This window comes from Triticum urartu, chromosome 2A (assembly GCF_056163025.1).
Source record: "Triticum urartu cultivar PI428250 chromosome 2A, HENAU_Tu73, whole genome shotgun sequence".
Classification (NCBI taxonomy): domain Eukaryota; kingdom Viridiplantae; phylum Streptophyta; class Magnoliopsida; order Poales; family Poaceae; genus Triticum; species Triticum urartu.
Window position 1 is genome coordinate 700,651,864 of NC_141874.1, and position 19,239 is coordinate 700,671,102.

A 19,239-nucleotide genomic window follows, 5' to 3' on the forward strand; every position below is an offset into this window, starting at 1 on the left:
CGCTCGCGGGACGTTTACGAGCGCTCCAGCGGTGGCGCGAAACTAGCGCGCGCGGGAAAAGGCGGCCGCTTGCGCGCTACATTTGGCGCGCCGCGTCCGGCGCGCCTATAAATTGCAGCGCCTCCGCCGCTCTCTCCAACGCCCTTTGCCGCTCTCTCCGTCTCTCCATCGCCCCCCTGCCGCGCTCTGCCGCCGACACGCCACCACCGCGCCATGATGCCGCCTCGGCGCCGGGGAGGTACGGGCTACCGCGGCGTCCGCGTGCGTCCGTCCGGCACCTACTCCGTCGAGATTCGGTCGGTTGGCGGCATGCGGCTCCGTCTCGAAACTTTCGACACCGCTCAGGAGGGCGCCCGCGCGTACGACGCTGCGGCGTGGCGCCTCCTGCGGTCCCGTCGGGACATGAACTTCGCCGACGTGGCGACACGGGAGCGCGCACAGGAGTTGGCGCCTTTCCCGCGGCTTCTCACTTACGAGGATCATCGCAAGCACCGGAGGCGGGAGCATCGTCTCAGGCTGGCCGAGATGGACGAGCAAGCCATGGCGCTGTGGAGTCATCGCTTCCCGAAAGACACCAACGAGGAACAGTTCTTCGCCCAGAGGAGGGCGAGGAGGGCGAAGAGGAGAGAGGAGCGAGCCGACTATCGCGAGGACAAGCGAACGCGGAAGGCGGTCGCTAAATACAACCAAGCGCTAGGAGATGCGTCCTCCTGGAACTCCGGCGACGAGCGGTTCCTTGACGCCTACGCTCCGACGTCGGAGGAGGACATCACTGAGACAGAGTCCGAGTCGGACGAGTAGTAGTAGGAGAACTATCTACGAAACCAAATGTGTAATAGGAGAACTATCTACAAAACCAAATATGTAGTAGAAAAAACTGAAATATAGCGCGCCTGCTGGAGCGGCGTGGGCGCGCTTTAATTTGCGGCGGCCGCTGGAGCCAGCGCACCGCTACGCATAAAAGCTGACTAACCCGACGCTGTATCGTGACTTTTAGCGCGCGGCGCGTTGCGCGGCTGTTGGGATGCTCTTAACACTCTATAGCAGCCAGCGTCAACAGCTCCACGTTCACATGTTTGTATTGTACTCCCTCTGGTAGTAGTATATCGTACAGTGCACATCAACCTTACCTACTGTAACTTTAGCGTTAGCAGCCATGCATAAATACAGCCGGCTAAGAGTCTTCATGCACAAGAATCTTACCTACTGTCACTTCAGCGTCAGCGATGACGTGCAAGGACACTTTCAAGTTTCAACTGCTGGAAAATTGTTTGTCATTCACCACCAACCTGGGACTTGTCTCCGTCGTTAGTTATCTGTATGTACACAGTATAAATGCAGGTTCTCTACACAGTGGCAACATCCGGAGCAGTGAGGTAACCAATCGTCGTTCTCTTCGCCGTGAGAGGTACTGATCGAGATGTCGGGGAGCGAGGGGAGGAAGACGGCGTGCGTCACCGGAGGGAGCGGCTACATCGCTGCGGTTCTCATCAAGGTGCTGCTCGAGAAAGGCTACGCGGTCAAGACGACGGTCAGAGACCCCGGTTTGGTTCTTGTTTCTTCGTTTCTACTAGTTCTGTTTCTTATGCACTCCAGCAAACTTCCATTCAGAGTTAGGTTCTTTGGACTCTGACATGTTCTTTTTATGACTGCAAAACATGCCTTCCAAGTTCCAAATCAAAGTGTTTTGCGTACTATCACTTATGCTGAAACTGCTGGAAACTGTTTTTGATCCAAAATTCCCAAAACTCTGAAGATTCTGTATTTTGTATGAAGATGACATGGAAAAGAACTCCCACCTCAAAGATTTGCAAGCGCTTGGCCCCTTGGAGGTCATCGGTGCCCAACTGGACGTGGAAGGAAGCTTCGACGAAGCGGTTTCTGGCTGCGACTACGCCTTCCTTGTCGCTGCCCCAATGAACATCGATGCAGCAGATCCTGAGGTAAACATCCATCTCCAGCGATCTTTGCTTTCATTTGCACGATCGCTCTTCGATCTGGCATCTGAATATCTGACGGTGATGTACGGAGTTGGGACTTGGACACAAATTTATGTTGTCAGCTATATATCACGTGATCTCTGGCAAATTATTCTCAGCCAAAGAATTAGACTTGGGACCTTGTTCACCCTGATGTCACATCCTTCACGTGGCCTTCTGATCAAAAGCCAACGGTGCACTCCGCAGCTGACAGAAAACGTGATGTCGGTCTTTTTTTCAAGGATTTTTATCATTTATGTCACTAGTTGTGTCCCACTATTCAGTTTTGCCATTAAAAGTTACAACTATTCAAAAATGCCATCAATCCGTGAGATGCTTGCTAAAAATGCCATTAAATATCTTAAAAATGACATCGTTCTGTTAGATGTTTGCTCAAAAATGCCATTAGACATTGTTATTTTTACGTCAAACCCGTTGACCATGTTCTATGACAAAAATAAGCCTAGACCCACATGTCAGTTCTCTCTATCTCACAATGATATGTGTGGCCCCACTTTTCAGGAGTAACCAAGCGAATAATTTTACAGGAAAATAAGAACGCTATTGGGATCAAGTGGGCCCCATACTTTATTGTAGTGAGATAGAGAGAGAGCTGGCATGTTGGTTCATAAGTATTTATGTCACTATAACATGGCAAAAGAGATTTAAGATCACAATGATGATGTTTAGTGGTATTTTTGAGCATGTGTCTAATGACGCGATGGCATTTTTGAGCAGTTGAAATTTCTAATGGCAAAACTGAGTAGTGGGACACAACCAGTCAGCTCAACTCTACATCGAGCGATGCACACAGTCATGATGGAGTATTTTACTTAACTTTATTTTAATTTAATATCGTCTTGTGTCTGGCGGCAGAAGGATATGATCGAAGCCGCCGTCCAAGGAACTCTCAACGTGATGAGGTCGTGCGTGAGAGCTGGGACGGTGAAACGGGTGGTCCTGACGTCGTCGGACGCCGCGGTGTCCAGAAGGCCGTTGCACGGTGGCGGCCACGTGCTGGACGAGGGCTCATGGTCCGACGTCGAGTACCTCAGAACAAACAAGCCACCAATTTGGGTACATAATCTTTTGTGTGTGTGTGTGTGTGTGCATCTGCTATCTCTCTTCCAGACATTTACATGTGCAAAATCACGTAACGTTGGTATCCGTTTTATGTACGTAATTTACATGGCAGGCGTATGCGGTCTCGAAGGTGCTTCTGGAAAAGGCGGCGAGTGAATTCGCGGAGGAGAACGGCATCAGCCTCGTCACCGTGTTGCCCGTGTTCACCTTGGGTGCAGCGCCGCTCTCCAAGGCCAAAACCAGCGTCCCCCTCACCCTCTCCCTGTTGTCCGGTGAGAAAGGCGTCCATGCTATAGCATTTCTCACTTGTTTTTACAGCTCGGTCGGTGGTTGCCAACTGAGAGATGTGGCGACTGGCAAGCAAGCTCTCATTCCAATCCGGTGTTCTTCTGACATGGTGTCCGCTTGACATGTGCATTTACCAGGCGACGAGACATTCCTGAACATGCTGATAGGCCTGCAATTGATCACCGACTCCATGGCGATAAGCCACGTTGAAGACCTATGCCGCGCCAAGGTGTTCGTGGCCGAGAACGAGTCCTCCTCCGGCAGGTACATCTGCTGCAGCCACAACACTACAGTCCTGCAGCTCTCCCGTTTCTTGAAAGAGAAGTATCCACAATACAATGTGCAACCTGAACGGTACGTGAGTCGGCTGTTTAAAGTTTGGGCTGCTCGAATGCAGGCACGCAAATATTTATCTTTTATGTGGGTTTAACAACATCCAAGTATGCTTATGTAGCTTTGATGGATCCCCGGAGAAGCCCAAAGTGTGCCTGTCTTCTGAGAAGCTCATCGGGGAAGGGTTCGTGTTCAAGTATAATGACCTGGGTGAGATATTTGACAACCTCGTCGAGTATGGCAGGACAACAGGGATTCTTCCCTACTGATATGTACGCCGGCTGATGATCAATATGTGACCGGAACAAAATATTGTTGTCTCAAATAAGCCAGAAGCTCCGTGCTTGTGTTTTTGTAAAATAAGATGTTAGTACCCGAGTTGCACTATCCCGAGGATCCTCAGGCTACAGGAAATATGTTTTCTACAACTACGGGATCACCCCAACATATTCTATCCATCGAATATACAACTACCTAACCACCGGCCCCTGGCGACTTATATAAAGGTGAACAAGTTTTCACTGGAAGAGAAGGTCACGCGGGTGCAAAATTTGATAGATCAGAAAACTCCATTGCAATTCTTTCATATTATCAACAAACATAGGTAGGCATGCCATAGCCTCTACACATACGTGGGTCTAAACCTGGGTAAAACCACTGTCATCATCACTGCTGACAAGATCTCTTTGGACACCCACCCCCTCCCTATTATCTTTCACAACACGAGCGCTCATGAATGGTGTGGACGTGCTCTGCTTGACGTAATTTGGACGTGTCGTGTGGACGCACATCAGGTGCAAATTTGGACCGGAAATGCGTCCAGGCGGAGAGTGAGCAAACGTGGTTTGGTTTGCGCCTATGGGTTGGGTCGGCGTTTTCGTCCGTTTCAACCAAAACAGACACTCGTGAACCAAATGCGTCAACGCATTGAAGTTGCCCTGAGGATTTGCCTTGTCTTGTCGGTAGCATCTGATGGTGGGCAGGTGAAGCGGCGCCACGGAGCTGGCATATGTCAGTGCGACAGTGGAGGGAAGACGATCACTACATGGGGACAGGGGCGAGCCGTAGAGCACGGGGATAGGGTAGGCTGAAATAGGCCTAATGCCGGATGACATTTTTGTAAGGTTCTTGTTTTTAACGAACCTTTTTTTATTTATGGATGGCGTCGCGGGGAGCTCCTACTTTTAAAAAAAAATCATGATCAAATTTTGAAATTAAAAAAATATCAAAAAGATGAACATAAAAATGAAAAACATGAACACATGAAACTCTGAACAGTCATTTCTTTTTTATATATGTTGAACTGCTTTTAAATATACATTGAAAAATTGTAATAGACGGTGAATATTTTTTAAATACACACTGAACATTTTTGTGATATATGCTAAACCAAATTTTAAATATACATTGAACATTTTTGTAATATAAGCTGAACAATTTTTAACTAAACATTGAACATTTTGGTTATATACGCTGAACAATATTTAAATACACATTGAATATTTTAGTGATATGCGTTAAACAAAGTTTGAATTGTGAACAAATTTTTAAAAAGTGAAGAAATTTGAAAACCATGAACAATTGTTGAAAACATGAACAAAATTTGGAATTTCAAACATTTTTTGAAAACAAAGGTTAAAAATATAAACAAAAAGGATAAAATAAAGAGAAAAGGAAACAAGAAAAGAAATTAAAACAAAAACAGAAATTAAAAAAGAAAAGAAACCTGGAAAAACCGAAAACCTGCAAAAGAAAAAAATACAGAAGAAAACCGATTGAGGGAACAGGTTTGCCTCGCACTGCTAAAACGCTCATAGTGGGGCGACCCCCCTAGCGCGCTTCAGCGAAGCGGCAGCAGTTGGACGCATGCGAGCGTCAAAGAGGGTTCACCTGACATGGTGGGTAATTTTTTAGCAAAGTTTCAGGGTAATTTAATAATAGACGGCCAAAAGCACAAATCGCTTTATTAGTAGGTATAAATATAGATTGGGCCTCAAATGCAAGCGACGCACTGCAAATAGAACTATAATTGATATCCCCATAAAGCACAAATATGTTGAAACATTGGTGTGCTCTTATACTATGCGAACCTGCTTGCAAAACCCAAACCAACGAGCCCTGGCCTCACTTACAATGCTAGTCTCTTGGACGATCTGGAACGAGCGTAATGCTCGGGTTTTCCGACACAAGAGCGCACCGCCTCCGGTCCTTCTCCGTACTATCATCAACGACGTCAAGCTTTGGGTTATTGTAGGAGCTAAAAAACTGGTCTTGTGCGCGAGTAGTTGCCATGCCGGGCATACGGGTCATTTATAACACTCTAAAACACTTCTCTCTTATTTAATAAATGAGGCAAATCTTTTGCCTCCGTTTTGAAAAAAAATACTATGCGACTGAGAGAGTATTTACAGTCAAGTTCACTGTGTTGTAATAATTTATCAAAAAAAATTCAACCTAATGCCAGAAAAATGTAGAAGGATCTGACTTCTAAGGCTCAGAAAAAACAATACAGTATTTCGCAGTCAACTCCTCGCCCGCCGCCAGCCAAATCATATAACCCCTCCTTTCCATAGCAGTTGCTCGCTGTTGAGCTCGACGGCAGCGTCAACAATTCTAAGTTCAAACGTTTGTATTGTATTGTATCGTATCGTACAGCGCGCATCGACCTTACCTACTGTCACTGCGTCATCGATGAGCGTGCAGATCACTTTCAGCTGCTAGAAATTTCTCTGTCACTCGTCACGAACCTGCAACTTGTCTCGGTATGTGCAGTATAAATGCAGATTCTCTACGGAGTGGCAACGAACAACCGGAGCAGACCTCGCTGCCTGAAGTGAGGTGAGCGAGCGAATCGTCGTTCTCGATCTTTGCCAGGATCGAGAGGTGCTGATCGAGATGTCGGCGGCCGAGGGGAGGAAGACGGCGTGCGTCACCGGAGGGAGCGGCTACATCGCTTCAGCGCTCATCAAGCTGCTGCTCCAGAAAGGCTACGCTGTCAAGACGACTGTCAGAGACCCCGGTTGGATTATTGTTTCCTTTTTCTGTTTTTAGTTCTATCTTGTAGAATTTGAGCTGAAAATGTTAGGTTCTTGAGAGTTCAGACTCGACTGGATAAAGATTTCTGTGTTTTGATCCAAATTTCCCAGGACTCTCATGATTCTGTATTTTGTATGAAGATAACGTGGAGAAGAACTCCCACCTCATGGACTTGCAAACACTTGGCCCCTTGGACATCATCAATGCTCAGCTGGATGAAGAAGGCAGCTCTGATAACGCAGTTTCCGGCTGCGACTACGTCTTCCTCGTCGCAGCTCCGACGAACCTCGGATCAGCAGATCCTGAGGTAAACAGACATTTCTACCATGTTTCTTTTTCTTTTCTTTTATTTTCTTTTGCAGGGATACCATGTTTCTTTTTCATTTGCAAGATTGTTAGGAGAGAGTCGGGACACCATTTAAGTTGTCAGCCATGACAAATTATTATCGGCCATAAAAAGCTTCAGTTCACCCCACAGTTGACATTTTCATCATGTGGTGTTCGACGGCAGAGAGATCTGATCGAAGCTGGCGTCCAAGGAACACTTAACGTGATGAGGTCCTGCGTGAGAGCGGGGACGGTGAAGCGGGTGATACTGACATCGTCAGACGCCGCGGTGTCGAGGAGACCCCTGCACGGCGGCGGCCACGTGCTGGACGAGAGCTCCTGGTCCGACGTTGAGTACCTCAGAGCCAACAAGCCACCAACTTGGGTACATAATTCTTTTTATTCTGTCCTCTCACAAGGACATTTACAATCCATAGAAGGCAGTATTGGTCATGTGTAATTTGCATGGTAGGGATACGCGGTGTCCAAGGTGGTTCTGGAGAAGGCGGCGAACGAATTCGCGGAGGAGAACAACGTTAGCCTTGTCACCATGTTGCCCGTGTACACCTTGGGTGCGTCGCCGGACTCCAAGGCCAGAACCAGCGTCCCCATCACCCTTTCCCTCTTGTCCGGTGAGAGAGGCATCCGTGCTTGTATTTCTCAGTGTTTTTTTTACAGGAGTGAATTGCAAAAAACCACCATATTTTAAGTTCACATCCAGGTTTGGCACCACATTCCTTGGGCGCCCCAAAAATCTATTAGTATCCTTGCTAATTTTCTCAATAAACACTAATGATTGATTTGGGATGATTTAATCCAATTTCTGACAAAAAGGCCCACCTGTAAGCGTTGACATGGCATAAACGGTCAAAACTGTTTGTTGACCGTTAAGTTAGACGTAGGGTCCACCAGTCATCAGCTGAACTCACAAAAGGGTCCCTGAAAATTTGCAAAAATTGCCCTAGAAACAAAATTAGATTACAATTGACCCCTTGCAGGGAGGTTGTTGTGCCTGTGAGCACTGTCACCGTCGGAGGGGAGATAGGCGTGGACAGAGGGGCTCGGAAAGCCAACCTCGGCGGCCATGCCAGCGGCCACAGGAGAGGCTTCCCTTGTTGCGGTGGCCCGGGCCAAGAGTTCGGCGGTTGCAGCACACGCGGTTGCTCCTTGGCGGGCACCCAAGCCTCAATCAGGAACTGCAGCGCCGCCACAGCCGAAGAGCTCGGAGTTGGGGACCGGCTCGCAACACGCCGGAGAGGAGGAGGACAAACCTCGTCACGGGAGGAGAGGTGGCTGCGGGGTCCGGTACATGGTTGTGCGGGATGGGACGTAGGGCGGTGGATCTCGCCGGCGCTCGGAGGGAGAAGACATGGCGGATGGTTGAGGGGCGGAGCACGGGAGGAGAGGTGGCTGGGATGCGCCGGCTATCTCGACGAGGACACACGGGCGGCTCCAGAGAGGTGGACCACGTGGGATCGTGGGGAGTGAGGGGTTCCTGACTAGTGGGTCATTTGTCTAATTTAACAGTCAACACCATTTTCTTTGACTTTTAGTGCCACCACAGCGCTTACAGGTGGGCCCTTTTTGTCAGAAATTGGATTAAATCATCCCAAATTGATCGTTAGTGTTTATTGAAAAAATTAGCAAGGAAAGTGATAGATTTTTGGGGCGTCCAAGGAATCTGGTGGCAAATCCGAATGTGAACTTAAAATGTGATGGTTTTTTGCAATTCATTTTTTTTTACAGCTTGGTCAGCACTTGCTGACTGGAAGATGCAGGAAGGCAAGTTTTTGGTTTTTCAAGCAAGTGTTAGTTTGACTGGTGACACACGTCTGCATATTTCAGGTGACAAGAAACAGCTGGGCATCCTGTTGGGCCTGCAGGCGGTCACAGATGACTCCATGGCGATATGCCACGTGGACGACCTCTGCCGCGCCAAGGTGTTCCTCGCCGAGAACGAGCCCTCGGCAGGCAGGTACATCTGCTGCAGCAACAACACCACCATCCTGCAACTTGCTCGTCTCCTTGCGGAGAAGTACCCACAATACAACTTGGAACCCGAACGGTATGTGAATCGGTAGTCTAAACTACTCGACACGCACTCATGCATATTTTTGTTGTTGGCTTAAAAGCATCCATGTATGTTTTGCAGCTTTGATGGGTGCCCAGAGAAGCCGAGAGTGTGTCTGTCGTCCGAGAAGCTTATTGGGGAAGAATTCACGTTCAAGTACAATGACCTGAGTGAAATCTTCGATGACCTCGTCGAGTACGGCAGGACCACAGGGATTCTCCCCTACTGATATGTATGTGGGCTGCTGATCAATATGTGATTAGAACTAAAATTTCATCTAAAACGAGCCTTAAAAACTCGCGCTTCTGTTTTGATGCCTTAAGATGCTAGTTCTTCCCTGTGTGAAAAAAAATAGACGGGATAGCGCAAAACCTCAATCTTTGGGGTTATTGTATCACCAAAATGCCAACTTTCAAGTTTTTTGTTGCATAACCACATGTTTGGAGCAGGGAATCTCAACCCATCTAAATCTCATGTTTGAGAGATTCATCTGATTTTGCAAAGTAAAAAAAAATATTCGTTCATTGGTGGGACTGGTGTGAGGGTGACCTGCCCCTAAAAGTTTCCACTAGGGATTGACACGGAGGACCGCCCCCGCCCTGCCCTTGTGGTACGTACAATTTTGTATCGTGCTTGGACCTCTTGTTAAACACTCTTGCTGGCATGGAACGATGGGTTGTCTGGGCCGACTAGCCTGAGCCAGATCCAGCATCTGCCACGACGAGGCATGTCAAGTCCCAACACTATGATAGAGTGTGGCGTGTAACATAAGAGGAGAAGTGGTAGTCATTGCAGCGTGTTTTTGTTCTACGGTTCCATTTCCGTCCGATGAAGCTCAGCCAGACGTGACTCCATCGAGGGACGTCTGAGATTTTGTCCCCCTCTAATGTCTAGCTAGAGTCGAGATTATCTCTTGGCCCTCCTTGGTGTGTGCTTCTCTCGAATGACAATCTTTTTCAATTTGTGGTTGCCATCGTTTTCTTGCCTACATCGATGGCTTCCCGGTTGTTGCTTCTAGAAGATCATGACTTTCAACAAGATTTCTCCGGTGAGACAAAGGCCTAGAGGAGGCAACGAGTTTCTCTCACACGGAGCTTCGCCGGTGGATACAGAGGAAGATGGTGATGATTTCTTAAAAAACTTGCTTTTAGTTTCTTATTTTTGTAAGGAAGTTCTAGTAAGGGTTGGCTTTATTTTTAATTTATGGCCTTCGGCCTTTTCACAAGAAAAATTAGATGCACATGTGGCGACTACTAACGCCACATCACCTGAAGTGAACCAACTGCCAACAAACATGTCAAACCTACTAGACCATGACCAAATAAGTTTAAATTAGCTAGTCCAAAAACTATGTTTAAGTGATAAACCCTGCCAAAGACAAGGCTTCACGATGATTGGGATTTTGGTTTTAGGGAAATTTGGAATTTTGCGATACTCACTTATAACTAAAAATTTGGTGGCCCATGCCCACAAATGGTCCTCTAGCCTATGACACACCAAATTATTGGGATAAAATTTGGTGGCACATTCCTACAAATGGTCCCCTAACCTATGACACACAAATTTTTAGCACCGTTTTTTGGCACCATTTTTTTGAGTTACAACAAGTTGTAGCAAATGTAATTTATCCCAGAAAATATAAAAATATAAGATAAACCAAATGACCCGAGCGCAAAATATTCTATGACGCGAGGAGTCCAAAAATTCTTTGTGACGAAGAGCAGCTGTAAAAAAAATGGCACAAGCGCTCATATATACGCGCATACACTTACCCCTATGCGCACATTATCACCGAAAATATAGAAATAAATATGAACATCAGGATTTAATTCATCAGAATTTAATCATGATGGGCTGGGATACCACAGTCTCTATAACCATTCAAGATTCTGGTTCTGTCTAAGTTAGTTGGGAAAAGACAGAGGCGCCGAAGTACGATGGCGACCACGCGCGCGGGACGAATCCTTTTTCTGCGAACCGAACGAGGGCCGACATTCCCGCACGATCCGCCGATGGAATATATAGGATCGTTCCGGCCGGTCCTACTTCGGGCTCTATAAAAACACCGGCTCCGGCTTGGCTGCTCCTCCCCCACTGCAGGCTCTGTAGGGCTCCTCAATCCTCCCCAAAATATCGCGGCTTGTGGTAGATCACATCGACCAAAAACGATGGCCGGCGAGGAGGTTTCGTCTTCGTCCTCCCGGCGCACCACAAGGAGCATGACGGCGAACGAGCGTGCCGCCAAGGAAGCGGCGCCCGCCGGCAATGAGCGCGCGCAGAAGCGGCACCTGCAGCGTGGCACCGCCAAAAAGAAGGCTCCACGTCCACTCAAGGTGCGCAACAGCAAAAGGAAAGCGGCCGCGGCCGGCGCCGGGATCGGCTTCTCGGAGCTGTACGAGGGGGCGATGGCGTCCGGGAAGAAGCTGGCGCGGCTGCCGCAGGAGGAGGTCGACTGGATCCTCGCCCAGGACCACGCCGACGACCCCGACCACGACCCTCGCGAGGTCAAGACCCTGAGGCGCCTGAGCCGCGACCTGTGGCCGTCGCTGGAGGAGGAGGAGAAGACGGACGTGTACGGCCCACGCGCGCAGATCGAGACCCAGGAGGAGGCCGGCAGGTTCCAGGCCTGGGTCCGCAGCGAGTACGCCGAGCGCGGCTACGTCGAGGTCGCCGAGGAGTACATCGCCGGCAGGGACCAGACCCGGGCGTGGATGGACGAGGCGCGGGTGGAGGCCATGAACTCCATCGACTTCTCCGGCGGCGACGAAGATCTCAAGCGTTTCTTTGAAAAGACATGGCCCTGAAGAACTACCCCACGTTGTCTGTCTTCCGCGGTGATCAACATGTTGCAGTTTTATGCTTTGCCGTCTGCCATGTTTTCATTTCTTCTTCAGTTGATTAGTCGGTGAGCAGTCCTTATCTATCGGGAACTTGCAGGTCTCATCATGGTTTATCAGAGTTGGCAGACTGTTTACATTTTCAATACGAAAATGAAACCTTTGGCAACCAAGTTCAGGTTCAGTTCAAGAACATTGTACAGGCCTATAAACAAAGGGAAACGTCAAGGTTATTACATCCATTACAAGGCAAAACTGTTCACAGATGCTGGCAAATCCCTTTGCGGTGAGCTTGCACAAGACCGACCTAACAGCAAGCAGAGGACGCAGTATAAAACTGAGGGAAGTTTCTATGTTTTCTTTGGTAGTACTCCCTCCGTTCCGAATTACTTGTCGCAGGTATGGATGTATCTAGATGTATTTTAGTTCTAGATACATCCATTTCTGCGACGAGTAATTTGGAACGGATGGAGTAGTGGTTATGTGCATCAAGCTTTTTCAAAACATGAGGTATCAAACTTGATGAATTTTAAATTTAACCAACGCCGTTCATGCCAAAAAAATAATATGAAACTGAAACGGGTAGCCGTACTAACTTAAAAGCAGCGTGGGCAAACAGAGAACAAGTATTAGTACAGCGTACAAATTGCTCAGATCAACATCGCCGGTCGATCAGGTGTTCAGGTCCTTCGAAGCTATTCAACAATCAACTACGCATCAGCTTCTGAAAGCTTCACTTCACAAGCAGATCATAGTGGTTAACCATCTTTCTTGTCCCATCAACAGAAGAATGCCTCTTTGTCAAAGCTTGTAACAGCCTAGAACTTGGAACAGAAATCATTATTCAGACACATATCTACAGTTGCACGTTCGCATCAGATGGTCATCATACATATATATCAAGCTCTGACTACTTGTTAGAATCAACAAAATAAGGTGCCAATACAGTAAAAGGCCGGCTTTCTTGCCCCATCAGAATAAGATTGGAAACAAAAACAATTTTTGCACTCTTTGAAGCCAGAACAAATTTTAATTTTCAAACACATATCTACAGTTCCGGTTGTATTGTTCCTCATTTCAGAGTCTACAATTGCACAACAAATTTCACATATCTGCAGTCATCCATTGGTGTTCACCACTCTACATTTATCCCTTCCAAAACAACACTTTACATCTACAAATATGCCCCAGATGTCAAAAACGCAAGTCTCTACATTTCTGCTACTGCCCTGTGCCCAAGATGGTTGTGATCCCCACTAATTTCTTTCCTATATCTGATCCATTTCTCATGCGGCAGTGCATCTCTCCCACCCGCCAAATATCGAGTTGACCGTCCCCCCGCCGAGCTGCTGTGCAAACTGCGTCACGGCCTTTCGCACGCAGGCATCCCATGCCCTGGCCACCGCCTCAATCGACCAGGGTTCCAGGAGACCACGAAGGGCGTGCCGGAATGCCACGTCTACCGAGGCTGAGATGGTGCTGGAATTCCTCCTGTGGGTAGGCAAAGCTATTGTCAAGCAGGGGCAACTTTGGGCATCCTGATGATGCAGTAGTAGTAGACTAGCATGGACAGGCTCAACTCACCTTGGCACCTCATCTCCTTCGTCACTGATAGGCACCGGAGAGCTGCTCGGATAATCTGCTGGGACGAAAAACTTCACGGGCAAGACAAGGTACTGCATCAGGAGAAAATCAGTCAGTACATCGGGGTAACTATGGGATGTGGCGTAACGTGCGGCAAAGTGTCTGAACTTTGAAATATAAAGTACCATTTCAGATGTTGCAAAGAGTGATTTCACGGTCGGTGAAAGCGACACGGCGCTGTAAGACAGTTTGATTGTTGTCCCGCCATCGTAAGGGACGATCCCATCCATAGATATGCTGACCACTGTGTCGATCAGTGTGTCATTAATAGTTTTAATTTCTTTCAACAGAGCATCATTAGCATTCTGCCAAGAAATGTTCAAGGTATGTTAACACTGTTACGAGGTGATGACAAACAGAAAGTCAAGTGGGCTTCAATAGATAAAAGAACATGTGGGCATTGGATTGGAAACTTAATAAGAAACTAATGACCAATCGTGTTACCTGTGTTTTCAGCCGCTTAATGTTCTGCTCGCTGCTGGATCCAGAGTCTGAGGCGTCACACTCAAATGTCATGCAACTGCCATCCATGCTTCCGAGAAGTAGCGATTCAGAGTGTGCTGCTGTATCATTGAAAACTCGCTTCATTTTTCTCGCAGTATTAGATCCACCCCGCTGCTGCTGAGAGAATGTGCCATCCAAAACTGTGCCAATTTGCCCATGTGGTACAGTGTCCCTGATGCTGAGGACAGACCAAATTGAATTAGCTGAGCTGCGTAGAGCTGCCGGTGATGAAGATCGTATCTGATGTTACATACAAAATAAGCACAGAACCGTCAGTATAAGTGATTGCAACAATTCATGAACTTGGACTGAGCTCAGCCATGTGGTACACTTACCGCAGCCATTAGTCGGTCGATGGGCTTTTCAGTCACCGGTGTTCTGTCTCCACCTCCCGCCTGAACCTCTGCTTGACCAGCTGCTATGTCTGCCTGACGTGGCGAGGCTGGTAATGTCGGTTTAGTAGGAGTGACTTGGTTAGAATCGTTTGCTTTTGGTGCTGGTGCTGCTGAATTGCCGTGCAACAAGAAGGCAGATATGCTGTCAACGTCCATTGGGATCAGCGGATCACAACGTGATGCTGGTGCTATCACTGGATTTACAACTGGTGAGGGGGTCAAGGACTCAAGCATACTGGAAGAACAAGACGGCAATGATCCTGGTGAAGAGAAAGGACTTGCTATTCCTAGCAAGTGGTTGCCATTGCTCTGTTCATGAGGTGGTGGTGTTCTAGCCATATTTGTTTGCCTTGACGGCAAAATGCTTGTGTCTGCAGGTTGCTTTTGCTGTCTACTGCAAATGAAATAGGAGAAACACATTAAATAAAGGGAATTACACACATTTGTCATGTCAAGTTCTGAAGAATAGGGAGTATGAGTGAACAGAATTGCTAGACTTTGGTTACTATAAAAATGTTAAACAGAAATAAAATTCATGTTATTAAGGACGACATATTGTTCAGAATAAATGTTTCTTAGCATTCTGTTTTGATATTTCTTACCATTCTATTTCGATATTTCAGAATAAATACATAGAATTGCATCAAACAAAAGAGTTGATCTTAATATCTCCAGATTTTTCCAAGCTACCGCTTTTTTCCTACCTTTTACCACCACTGATTGAGGATGAATTGCCAGTAAGATTAATTACTTGAGGCTCCTCACGACAATTCCGCAACTGATATCCTGTATTCATCTCTGCATTGTGAGCTTTACCCCTCTCTATATAAGCCACCAATTTCTGTACGTCTTCTTTGTACTTGGGGAAGTCCGACTTCAAACCCTCATTTACATCACTTTTCTCCAACAGCAAGAAATTCAGTATCTTTCTGATTGATCTCTTGGCATATGCTTTACGTTTGTATTCATTAGCTTTTGCTGCAGGTAGTGACAAGAATTGTTCCTGTATGGAGATGGAACAAAGGTTGTAAGCGACAGAGATGCGCTGCAAATTATCAATGAATGAAGATTCATCTCTAGAAAAAGAACAGGGACCTCTGTTAGTGTTGGAATAACAACTCGACGTTCCAGTTCCACAAACTGCGAAAAATAAGCATCCTTCCAAGACTTGATCTGCAATGAAACATTGCAACAATATAATTAGGCCGAGCTGTACAAATCTAACAAAACAACCATCAACAACCTCAACTTGATTCAGTCATTCAGCTAGTAACACTTTGTTTAAATACAAGGACAGGAAAACCAACACCCATTATATATACAAGAACCTTAAATGACTAATCAGGGTTTACTCAACACGTATGAAATAGAGGATTCTCACCTGCGAAAACATCCCCTCAATTAGATCGCATTCTCTAGCACTGCCCATCATAGCTGAAATAACAAATACTGTTACTTATGAACAACAACCAATGCAAAGGAAAACATTGAGCAAAATTTTATGGCATTCACAGTTTTTTATTAAAGAAAGCAGCAGTCAGTACCAGTATTCTGGGAGTTCTGACAAAGCAAAGTGCTTTGTTGAGCACCGGCAATCTGTTGTAGAGGTGGAGTCATAGGCTCATGTTCAGATGCCTCGACCGGTGACCGTAACAGATTTGTCTGCCTGGTATCCTTCTGATTATTACATCCTCCAAGCTGATTGGGCTGCATCTTGGAGATATCAGTTTGTTGTGCTCCAAGCATTTGGTACTTTTGCATGTCCCTCTCTTGTTGGTTGGCTCTTGAACTTCGCTGATTCATCCTTGTCAGCTGTGGCTGCTGCTTTCCAACGGAACTACCATTTTGGCCAAGTAGGTGATTTTGCAGAGAATTTGGTCCCCCAGCTGTCTTTGACACACTTGGTGGGCTGCAACCTACAAAGTTTGTAGTCTGTGTTTGCCTGGACGCGTGTTGGCTCTGACTCTGATTGGCTCCTGATTGCATCTGCCACAGACTGACACCTGGCCCTACTGTAGTGATCCCTTTGGGTTGAAACTTTGGACGCTGATCCGGAATTGTCCTGATGCCAGGGTGCTTTTGCTCAACCTCGGTCTGCAAGTTTGTGTTGCGAGGGTAAACCATGTGCTGGTTGGGCACTAGGCCTGAAGTTTGAGGCGTCATGGGCTGAGAAGTTGGCCCTGGAGTAGCCATCATCCCTGCCTCTGGCCTTACAGAAGGATTGCCTCCCTGTAAAGCTTGAGCTGTATTAGCAAGTTGCAATTGACTACGTAACTGCATTCGTCGTTCTAGAAGTCCACTTGTTTTTTTCTCCATAATGAGCAACTTGCTTGATATGTTTCTCATGTAGTCTTCCTGGACAGATAAAAAAATAAATTAAATCCTTACAGTATGACACAAAGTGAATAAAATTCAGACGTGAGCCGAGTAAAGAAAACAACCAGTGCAGCTGTGTAACGTTGCTTCCTCACATTGTCCAAATAAGTAGCAGAAACATATAAATTGGATACACGATATGAAAAATTCTAGATTCCCTTGATTTGAAACATAACAGGAAAATGCTAGCTGACTGGTGCAAGGAAGCACGAGCTATCATCCCGCAAACCTGGGACGTCCATTGACTACCATCCCGAGCTGTAACCGCCTCCCAGGAGGATTGTAACTATTAACCCCCTCTTTTCAATACAATGAAACACAAGCTCTTTTGCGGTTTCTCGGGAAAAAAAAAGGAAGCATGAGCGATAAACACACCTTACTGTTGGTCCCCCTGAATGCCACCTCCTCGAAGTTGGCAACAAATCTCTGGGCCTCCTGGGAATCAGGGGCATACCTAGGCTGATAATATCGGGCCAATTTGCTCGTTCTGAATAGAATTAGAAAGAAATGAGGTTAAGATACTTCAAAGCAAGAGCTCCTATTACAACAACACTCTGAAGCTCTGTGCACAAGATATACATGTGGAACCTAGCCCCACAATTAAGCATAAATACTAACAAACTCATCCGAGAACAGTTTCCAGCTTGTGAAGAAGAAAATTAGTCTCAGGTGCATATGAAAAGGTGTGTCGACAGTTGAGACACACCATCAAATTGACCATTAACAATGTATTTAGCAGGGGAGCTAACCAACAAAGCAGCATTGCTAATGGACACCCAAAAAGTCAATTAATAGACACCCTACTGCCTCCGGATCAAAACCAAGCTGAGCTCCAGTGGTACTCAGCAGTCAGCACTGACAAAGCCGTCATCGGCGCACGCACGCACGCACCCGATGGATTCACCGATTCCCGACCTGTCTAAATTAAATAGCATCGCAGCAGCAGCAAGCAGGAATGCGTGGTTGCACAAAAAAAAAACGACCAGGAACAGGAAGGAAGGCTTGAACCCCCGTCGGCTACGCGAAACCCCTAAAGCCCTCAACCAATCCGTTCAATTCCATTCGACCCAACCCCCAGATCCGGGCGGGGCCTGAGGATCGACCAGAAATTCGATCCCTCAGGCGACCGACCGCGGGCGGGAACCGGCGGGGGACGCGGTACGGGCTGGGGACGGGGGTGCGCGGACAGGGGGGGAGGGGGGAGTGGTGGCTGCTCACAGGGTTTGGCGGATGCGGGAGCGGAGGTCGGGCGCCTCGTCCTCGAGCCAGTGGCGGGCTCCGCCTCCGCCGGTGCGGCCGACGGTGGAGGCCATCGGAGTTCCTCGACGCGGCGGCGGGTAACGGCGAGTCTGCTGGCGTGCGAGGTAAGGGACCGTGTGGGGGCTTGGGAACGCGGTCGCTGTCGCTCCTTCGCGGAAGCGAGCCGGTTTTTATACCGTGCCTCGCGGCGTCCACTTGTGCTGCCTGCTTTTATTGTTTTCCAATGAATTTCAATTTTTGGGTGATTTGATTTTCCGATGGTTTTTACTTTGGACCAAGTTTCAAGCAGCACACTTCTTTCTCTCCACTAGTAAATGTTTGCATGTGTAATGCACGTTGATATTTGCTACTCCCTCCGTTCCTAAATATAAGTCTTTTTAATGATTCTACTATGGACTACATACATATCAAAATGAGTGAATCTACACTCCAAGATATGTCTATATACACCTATATGTATTCCATACTGATATCTTTAAAAAGACTTATATTTAAAAACGGAGGGAGTACTAGAATATTAATTGCATGTACTAGTACAAGTATACGAGTATTATGTAGGATATCAATTGGGTGCTAATTACTCCATGTAATTAATGATGATATTTGTATTTTTGATACGCTATTAATTACACACTAAGCATGTTGAGCGCGTCATTGGAGCAATCTAAATTGTTGGATAGACATGGTTTGATGGCTGAGATTAGTTGTATCTGCTCTTTTGGGTCTTTTTATATTGACTTGGATATACTCCCTCTGTTCCTAAATATGTCCTTTTAGAAATTTTAATATGGACTACATACGAAGCAAAATGAATGAATCTCGCTCTAAAATCCATCTACATGCATCTTATCTATTCTGCATTGAAATTTCTAAAAAAAAAAGAATTTATATTTAGAAACGAAGGAAGTAGATGTCATGTGCAGTGTGATTCTCGGTAGTGGTCCGACGCCGTCTGATTGCTACGATGATAGCCGACTGGTTTCTTTCCCCATGCTCGTGAAAAAGGCATCCTTCCTCGAGTTCAACGCGTTGTTGCAGCCCCTGCAGCACGCCTCGCGGCGCTCCCCTTGACACTGCTCGCCAGAACCCCGATGACAGGGCCCAGC

General features: G+C 47.0%; 5 protein-coding genes across 6 annotated transcripts; 4 read left to right on the plus strand and 1 right to left on the minus strand.

Moving 5' to 3' along the window:
• Positions 1 to 216: 216 nt before the first annotated feature.
• LOC147986917 (uncharacterized) lies at positions 217 to 1,415 on the plus strand. The gene is made up of 3 exons (XM_087542206.1): positions 217 to 669; positions 701 to 788; positions 1,342 to 1,415. Exons 1-3 carry the CDS (start codon positions 217 to 219, stop codon positions 1,413 to 1,415), a joined length of 615 nt encoding a protein of 204 aa, XP_087398332.1.
• Positions 1,328 to 4,114, plus strand: LOC125527806 (anthocyanidin reductase ((2S)-flavan-3-ol-forming)-like). Its single transcript, XM_048692317.2, has 6 exons — positions 1,328 to 1,544; positions 1,777 to 1,943; positions 2,856 to 3,056; positions 3,175 to 3,334; positions 3,488 to 3,704; positions 3,805 to 4,114. The coding sequence occupies exons 1-6, from the start codon at positions 1,421 to 1,423 to the stop codon at positions 3,950 to 3,952; spliced, it is 1,017 nt and encodes a 338-aa protein (XP_048548274.2). The 5' UTR covers positions 1,328 to 1,420; the 3' UTR covers positions 3,953 to 4,114.
• A 2,353-nt stretch (positions 4,115 to 6,467) lies between these two features.
• On the plus strand, positions 6,468 to 9,418 carry LOC125527807 (anthocyanidin reductase ((2S)-flavan-3-ol-forming)-like). Its single transcript, XM_048692319.2, has 6 exons — positions 6,468 to 6,702; positions 6,860 to 7,026; positions 7,231 to 7,431; positions 7,519 to 7,678; positions 8,892 to 9,111; positions 9,199 to 9,418. The coding sequence occupies exons 1-6, from the start codon at positions 6,579 to 6,581 to the stop codon at positions 9,344 to 9,346; spliced, it is 1,020 nt and encodes a 339-aa protein (XP_048548276.2). The 5' UTR covers positions 6,468 to 6,578; the 3' UTR covers positions 9,347 to 9,418.
• Positions 9,419 to 11,015: 1,597 nt separating this feature from the next.
• On the plus strand, positions 11,016 to 12,140 carry LOC147986918 (uncharacterized). The gene has a single exon (XM_087540195.1). The coding sequence runs from the start codon at positions 11,286 to 11,288 to the stop codon at positions 11,919 to 11,921; it is 636 nt and encodes a 211-aa protein (XP_087396321.1). The 5' UTR covers positions 11,016 to 11,285; the 3' UTR covers positions 11,922 to 12,140.
• An 824-nt stretch (positions 12,141 to 12,964) lies between these two features.
• On the minus strand, positions 12,965 to 18,296 carry LOC125539863 (uncharacterized). Of its 2 annotated transcripts, none has more exons than XM_048703399.2 (11): positions 18,092 to 18,296; positions 17,249 to 17,360; positions 16,042 to 16,852; positions 15,879 to 15,931; positions 15,593 to 15,670; positions 15,202 to 15,500; positions 14,438 to 14,888; positions 14,043 to 14,342; positions 13,724 to 13,903; positions 13,539 to 13,630; positions 12,965 to 13,445 (listed from the first exon to the last, which is right to left on the minus strand). In XM_048703399.2, exons 1-11 carry the CDS (start codon positions 18,184 to 18,186, stop codon positions 13,241 to 13,243), a joined length of 2,676 nt encoding a protein of 891 aa, XP_048559356.2. In that variant the 5' UTR covers positions 18,187 to 18,296; the 3' UTR covers positions 12,965 to 13,240. The 2 variants fall into 2 exon arrangements, with proteins under 2 accessions (XP_048559356.2, XP_048559355.2); XM_048703398.2 differs by having other exon boundaries at positions 14,438 to 14,891.
• Positions 18,297 to 19,239: the final 943 nt, after the last annotated feature.

What these genes read in the sequence shown, in the direction of transcription:
- LOC147986917 (XM_087542206.1), top strand. Translation starts at nt 217, where the DNA reads ATGCCGCCTCGGCGCCGGGGAGGTACGGGCTACCGCGGCGTCCGCGTG. An exon ending in AGGACAAGCGAACGCGGAAG is followed by an intron (nt 670 to 700) that starts GCGGTCGCTAAA and finishes AAGCGCTAGGAG; the next exon opens with ATGCGTCCTCCTGGAACTCC. An exon ending in ATCACTGAGACAGAGTCCGA is followed by an intron (nt 789 to 1,341) that starts GTCGGACGAGTA and finishes GTATAAATGCAG; the next exon opens with GTTCTCTACACAGTGGCAAC.
- LOC125527806 (XM_048692317.2), top strand. Translation starts at nt 1,421, where the DNA reads ATGTCGGGGAGCGAGGGGAGGAAGACGGCGTGCGTCACCGGAGGGAGC. An exon ending in GACGACGGTCAGAGACCCCG is followed by an intron (nt 1,545 to 1,776) that starts GTTTGGTTCTTG and finishes TTTTGTATGAAG; the next exon opens with ATGACATGGAAAAGAACTCC. An exon ending in CAAACAAGCCACCAATTTGG is followed by an intron (nt 3,057 to 3,174) that starts GTACATAATCTT and finishes TTTACATGGCAG; the next exon opens with GCGTATGCGGTCTCGAAGGT.
- LOC125527807 (XM_048692319.2), top strand. Translation starts at nt 6,579, where the DNA reads ATGTCGGCGGCCGAGGGGAGGAAGACGGCGTGCGTCACCGGAGGGAGC. An exon ending in GACGACTGTCAGAGACCCCG is followed by an intron (nt 6,703 to 6,859) that starts GTTGGATTATTG and finishes TTTTGTATGAAG; the next exon opens with ATAACGTGGAGAAGAACTCC. An exon ending in CACCCTTTCCCTCTTGTCCG is followed by an intron (nt 7,679 to 8,891) that starts GTGAGAGAGGCA and finishes TGCATATTTCAG; the next exon opens with GTGACAAGAAACAGCTGGGC.
- LOC147986918 (XM_087540195.1), top strand. Translation starts at nt 11,286, where the DNA reads ATGGCCGGCGAGGAGGTTTCGTCTTCGTCCTCCCGGCGCACCACAAGG.
- LOC125539863 (XM_048703398.2), bottom strand. Translation starts at nt 18,186, where the DNA reads ATGGCCTCCACCGTCGGCCGCACCGGCGGAGGCGGAGCCCGCCACTGG. An exon ending in TCGACCGACTAATGGCTGCG is followed by an intron (nt 14,343 to 14,437) that starts GTAAGTGTACCA and finishes ATGTAACATCAG; the next exon opens with ATACGATCTTCATCACCGGC. An exon ending in TCTTTGCAACATCTGAAATG is followed by an intron (nt 13,631 to 13,723) that starts GTACTTTATATT and finishes CTCCTGATGCAG; the next exon opens with TACCTTGTCTTGCCCGTGAA.